The sequence below is a fragment of the Corvus brachyrhynchos genome, unplaced genomic scaffold (assembly GCF_000691975.1).
Source record: "Corvus brachyrhynchos isolate BGI_N302 unplaced genomic scaffold, ASM69197v1 scaffold44, whole genome shotgun sequence".
Classification (NCBI taxonomy): Eukaryota; Metazoa; Chordata; class Aves; order Passeriformes; family Corvidae; genus Corvus; species Corvus brachyrhynchos.
The window spans coordinates 559,202-565,648 of NW_008238359.1; the positions used below are offsets into that span (position 1 = coordinate 559,202).

A 6,447-nucleotide genomic window follows, 5' to 3' on the forward strand; every position below is an offset into this window, starting at 1 on the left:
GCTCTAAATGATACTACTTTTCAGAAATAATGGTACTAATTTTGATGTACTCAAAGTGAGTAAGTTGTCATCCCTTAGAGGACCTGCTACCTGCTAGCAATATTTTTTTAATCCTTCCACACATAATATATCTTTAATCCTATTATTCAGAAGCCCATGGAAAAAAAAAAAAAAAAAAGAAATGCAAATACACTATCCAAATGTAAAGCAAATAGAACATCCAATTATGTGAAGGCCTGGCCTGGCACCTGGCCTGTACCAGCAAGAGTGTGGCCAGCAGGACCAGAGCAGTGATTGTCCCCCATATTGGGCACTGGTGACACCATTCCTCAAATCCTGTGTTCAGTTTTGGGCCTTTCAATCCAGGAAGGACGTTGAGGTGCTGGAGCATGTCCAGAGAAGGGCAACAGAGCTGGGGAAGGTTCTGAAGCACAAGTCCTATGAGGAGCTGCTGAGGGATCTGGGGGTGTTTAGCCTGGAGAGAGAGAGGGTCTGGGGGAGAACCATCTCATTTTCTACAAATCCCTGAAAGGAGGGTGTAGCCAGATGGGGTCAGTCCCTTCTTCCAAGTAACAGGTCACAGAACAAGAAGAAATGGCCTCAAGGTGCACCAGGGGAGGTTTAGAATGGATATTAGCATTAGAAGAGGCTGCCCAGGGAAGTGGTTGAGTCATCCTCCTGGAGGTATTTAGGTGTAGATGTGGCACTTGGGTTAATGGTTTAGTGATGGACTTGGCAGCATCAGATTTATGATTGGACTCGATGGTCCTGAAAGTCTTTTCCTACCTAAATGATTCTATGTATATATATGTATAATTTACCCTTCTTAACAGACACTCACTGTTTCCAACAAAATCTAAACAGACTTTCAGTCTTTATTCCATGAGCTATTTTTACCTTCCTCAGATATTAGATAAAACATTCACTTTCAGAGCAATCATCAGTTTTAAAACTTTCCTTATGCCCCTAACTGTAGGATTCCAGGATTCCATTCCATTGATTAAGTGCTTTAGAGCAAAGTAATTTTAAAAATCACACTTAAAAAGAAGAGTCTGCCTTCTCCCAGGTAGAATTTATTTTGAAGCAATTGTTGACAAATTGAACTGTTTCAACAGTAAGAAAAATATATCCTCTCCAAACACTGTTGAGACTGTCAGGGTGTGCTCCAGAAAAAGCTTTAATGTCATCCTCCACGGAAAAATCAAACACAAGTCTCAGCATTCCGAGAAACCATTCTCACTTCTGAAATAACACACAAGAGACAGCTGCTATTTCCATCCCCTTTTGGGAAGGAGGGGGAAGATGTGGGGAGAAATGACTTTAAGATCAGTAGGAGACAAATTTTCTCCTCTCCTGGTGAGGTTGAGAGACACCAAGGATAACTGGGGCTCCATGCTCCCAAAGACATGCATCTCATCCCCAGGAGACCAGCTGGCCATGCGAGCTGTCAAACTGGGTTACCCAGCTGCCAAACTCAAGACTGCTGAGTCTGTCACAGGGACAAGGTGAGTGCACAGGACTTCAGCTATGGTGGCAAGATTGATCAGTGTAGCCTGGATGCACAGAGAGGCTTTGGTAATGAACCAGCAACCTGAATCCAAACTGGTTTCGTGGTGCTTTAAGGCTGACTAAAACACTCAGCCCTAAAGAAAAGAGTTCATAATTGCAGGGCTGCTGAAACATTGTATTCCAGCAGTTTACATGGGGCAATTACCTCTTTCCTCCCTGAAATAGCTTGTAAGAGATTACATTAATGTTGTAGAGAAAACACAAGTAAGTATGAAAAACTTATTGCTGAGGGCATTAATTGCTCTTTCTGTTGTTGAAAACTTCACAACATTTAACGTATCATTACTCTGTGTTATGAAGTGAAATAAAGATTTTGTTTTCTTAACTACTTCAGTCTGTCACTGAAATAGTCTGCCCTCCCAACCTGCACTTTCCCACTGCAAATCACTCCGTAACTGCAAAATTACAACTGAATACTGAAGATCATTCAAGTGTTTTAGAAACTCAAAAAGAAGGGAACCCAAGCCATTACAGAGCAGTAGCAGCCAGACTAAAACTTTGTCCACACTACTCAAAACTGACCATATCATCTTCCTTAAAAAACCTAACAATCCTGTTTTGAAGGGATATTGCATCACACATTTTTTCAAGCATACAGTTTTAGTGACCATCTCTCACTTACCTCAAATATCAGTGTAGCATTGGGAGGTATCTTTGGGGGGCTCCCAGCTGAGCCATAGGCATATTCTGGCTTACACGTAATCCGACAGATTTCACCAATCTTCATAGTGGCCACAGCAATGTCCCATGCTTTGATCACCTCACCTGTACAAGCCAAACGCAATCACACATGAAAAGCATGCTCAGCTGAAACTAAGCATCATCACTTTTGGTATACAAAAGCTAAGGCAGCAGAAATACTGAAGACCTTGTGCTCACTCTCATTTATGTAAATCAGTTTTAAGTCTAATCAAGTTCTAGAGTTTCCCAGGGACCCACATTTGGCACAAACATTTCTTCATTCTAGATGTAACAACCCTTTTCGCAGAATAACAGAACAGAGACACGGGCTGAAGTGCTTGGCACAGTTTCAAGTGTGAGGAAATAACAATAAACTCTTCCGAGAGGAAGGCCTTAGGGTGAGAGATTGCCTGCTCCTGTTTTGAAAACAATCCAAAACGGCCTTTTCTGTCTGTACTTTATCAGCTGGCAAAAACCAGCACCAGTGGTAACTAAAAGTTACACACTTTTGTAACAGAAAAGGGGAGGGAAGTAGCAGTATTCCTTCTAAAGGGAAGAAAAGTTGTAACAAAATCCTCTCTCTATTGCTGTTCCTTTCCACTCACCAAGCAGCCTTTCTATTAGTCTTGTATTAATACTTAATATCATCTCAAATTGCAGTACAATTAATTTACCTCTTTTTAAAAAATGAGGTATTATCTATTTTTTAAAAAGCAGAAGGTAAGGAACTGCCAGGGAAGAATACAAGATTGAGTAATAAGATTTGCTGGAACAAGGATGCTTAGATTTTTGCATTCAAAAAATGAAAGATTTTGGTAATGAAGAAATGCACTGCTCAAAGATTAATATTTGGGTTAATTTGACAACTTTGTGGAAAAGAGAGTATGTTTCATCACAAGACAGCTGACAGCTGCCTCTTTGCACCCTGTCCCAGTATTCAGTCACAATTAAGGCTTTCCCAAACCAAGGTCTGCCCCCAGAAAAGCCCCAACCAACAAAATGCATATTCTGGCTATTTAACTACTCTTTATCTCTACATTTCAGGGGAGATTTGCTCCCCTGGAGTGCTTTGTCTGAAGCCTGTGAATTCTTCAGCAGTCCTCTCAAGCAGCTACACAGTTTTCTCATTCAGAAAAATCTCCAAGACGTTCTGACTGGGTCATTCTAAGAGAATAAACTCTGAAAACAAGATTAAGCAGCAACTCTGAAAAGCAAAGGAGCCACACACACAAGGAAATACCATCTTAATTATCACCAAAACTGATCAACACCAAACACAAGATATTACCTTTCCCCAAGTCAAAAGAGAATTTGTCTCTTCTGTCCAGACTGGAGTCAAATTTTGTGCCATCGAGAAGCCATCCTGTGTAATGGACAGTCACTTTATCACCTATCATCGGATACTCTGTCCCACTGCCTTCTCTCTTGACAACCTGAGAAAAACAGCAATCAGCATTAAGATCACGGAAATAAAGTCTGCCCATTGGACACAAATTGCAGATACCTAGATGCTATGTGTTATCATTTGCAGTAGATGAAGGATTTGCAGGTTTCCTTCAGTCACCTGGAAATGGACTGGCTGTTCTTTCTGCAGATTAGCAGTGCTGCAAATGCAGAACCTCAAGATGGCTGTGCTGTGATACAGGAATTAAACAGGCAACAGTTGGCACCAGCTTACAGATCTCTGCATCCATCCTCAGCCGTGTCACTTACCTTGCCTCCACAAGATTTTAAATGTTCTTGAAACTTATACTGGCTAAGTATTAGGCAGGTTTTTTTTTTTCTTTATTCAAGTATTTGCCTCATCATCTACCGTCACACCCGAGCTTCGTGTTCTAGGCAAAGCACTTAAACAAGAGAACAAGGTGGTACTTTCCATGCAAAGTCGATTCCAATATGTAACCAGGCATCATTCAAACTAAACCAGGCAGTTTAATGAAGGTTAGCAGAGTCTCACCCCAAGCAGGTTAGTTCTATCAGCCTAGAGAGTAACACTTGAAAATTATTGTACCACAATAATTTTGTCTCCCCACAATTCTGACATGGATGGACAGCACCCCACCTCACATACAGTTGCAAGGATTTGATTTTCTTCTCAGGGGGTTTCCCAGCCTGCCCAGCAAGACAAGTATTAAATAAACCTACACTATTCAGAAAGCAAGATGGGACAATCTCTCTGGTGTTCATTTGAAGTTTCTATAGAGAATAATAGTGACATATCTCATAGGCAAGGATGTAAGGCCTTGCCCATAACAAGAATTCTGAAGTTCACATTTGAATTTTCCCAAATACAGGTTGAAACTACCTAGCTCCGAGCCAAAGTTCTGCATTACCTTAGCCAGGCAAAAGGAGAGCAGTGCAGGACCCTATTTGCTTGCATCATGGAGACCTGGGAAACATTCTGTTATACAAGATAAACATCTCTTCAAGGGCACTTACAAGGCATCCCTCCTTTAAATGTTGTGTTTCTATATCAATCATGTTTTTCACTGAAGGACGCAGACCTTTGGGAGTCTCCTTCACAAATTCCAGTTTCCTGCAACCCACCACTGTCAATCTCCCACCTGGCCTCCCACCATCCCTGCAACTGACTATACAACTGAAATGCCAGTACCCTCCATCCAAAGCCAAAGCTTCATCATCAACAGCTTCTTTCAGACTCTTAACAAGCTGAAAGCACCTCACTGAAAGCATAAAACACCAGAAAAAACCAACAAACAAACCAAACCTAGAAAAAATCCTGCTTGCTGTTTCCTAAGGAGAGGATGCTCAGCATGGAAAGGGATGCCTGACCTCACACAGCACACCATCCCTTTACCCCAACCAGCACCACAGCAGTTATTAGCATTACAAAACTCATCTACTGATGTCTCCCCAAGAAGGCAAAAGTTCAAGCAACCACTTATAGAGATAAGGAAACAGAAGTATGAGAAAAACACATGAATCAGGTAAGCAACCTAACCTACACCATACTTAGATATATATCCATATAAAGCAGACACAAACTAGCACTTTAAAGGAGCCAGTCTGATGTAATTTTGATAAATTAACTGCATTTAATGGAAATTTACTAAAGTTCAGCAAATGCCATATTCTCGAGGTGTCATACCAAGGTATTCTAGGTAATAAATACCTCATTTTCATTATTTATACCGTTTATTCTTTTGCATTTGTTCTGTTTTGAAGAGACAAGTTTCACTTCTGAATATGGTAATCCTATTTTCTGTAAGGTTTACATTTTCTTTTCAGATGGAGAAGTAGAATCTTTCAGTTCATATAGGATTTCAAATGGTTTATTTCTAAACTTAAATACTTGCTCTAGGAATTGTGCAAGCACATTCAGCAATATCAGGTAAAAAACTGTGGATACTATTCTAATATAATGCTAACAAGCAAATAAACACACTCCTGGAATCACTGCAACAATACTAGTACAAAATTGGTGTAGGTTAGTTCAGAGCTAGACCCTGATTTCAATAGATGCATTTCAGACTCCAGCAATTTCAAGAAAAATAAATCCATGAAGGCTGGACTTCACAACCTCTACAGTATTTTGCTTATCAAGTCACAGTCTCAATTTTTGTGATTTTCACAAACTCTGTTCGTTTGCTAGTATTTTCTACTCCCCTCCTTTAAAAAAAATTAAGTAAAAAAAAAAACCACCTCAAAAAACACCTGCTGATTCTCTATCCTCAAAAAGTAGGTACTGCATGAATTAGGCAGACCCTCACTGCCTTCTACCACGCTCAAGGGATCTGGGCAGCCATGCACATGAGAATTCTGACCTGATACTGTACTATGTGCAAAACCCAGAAATTCTCACCTAAGCATGCTAGCAGGAAACACGGGAAAGCAGGAATACAGAAGGCAACATCTTCAATCTGCTCCCTGATAACCCTCCTGAACGGGAGACAGCGCCTCCGTAGTGAACCCAGAATGCACAACCAGAAGGCTCTGAAGGTTAAACCCAGAATTTTGCCTTTTCTATGGCTCCCCTTTCTCCTTCTGAACACCGTAACTCCGAATTTTTACTGCGGCTGAATAATGATTCTAAATAATCAAGTTTTTAGCAGAGCCCACGGAAGTTTCTAGAGATATGGAAATAGGCAACGTCTGACAGAGGAAGTTCGCGCAACTCCCCCTCACGGTATAAATCCTGCTGCTGCCCTTATCGCCTGCCTTCCCAGTACAAAGGAG

At 40.9% G+C, this 6,447-nt stretch overlaps 1 protein-coding gene across 1 annotated transcript in view; it reads right to left on the reverse strand.

Annotated features, from left to right (window-relative positions):
* The window catches only part of FKBP4 (FK506 binding protein 4), a 12,863-nt gene extending 9,114 nt beyond the window's left edge, over positions 1-3,749 (reverse strand). The window contains exons 1-2 of the mRNA XM_008634880.2: positions 3,539-3,749; positions 2,192-2,334 (exon numbers count right to left, since the gene is read on the reverse strand). Coding sequence (XP_008633102.2) covers positions 2,192-2,334; positions 3,539-3,734 — 339 coding nt within the window. The 5' untranslated portion in view covers positions 3,735-3,749. The remainder of the gene's footprint in view (positions 1-2,191; positions 2,335-3,538) is intronic.
* Positions 3,750-6,447: the final 2,698 nt, after the last annotated feature.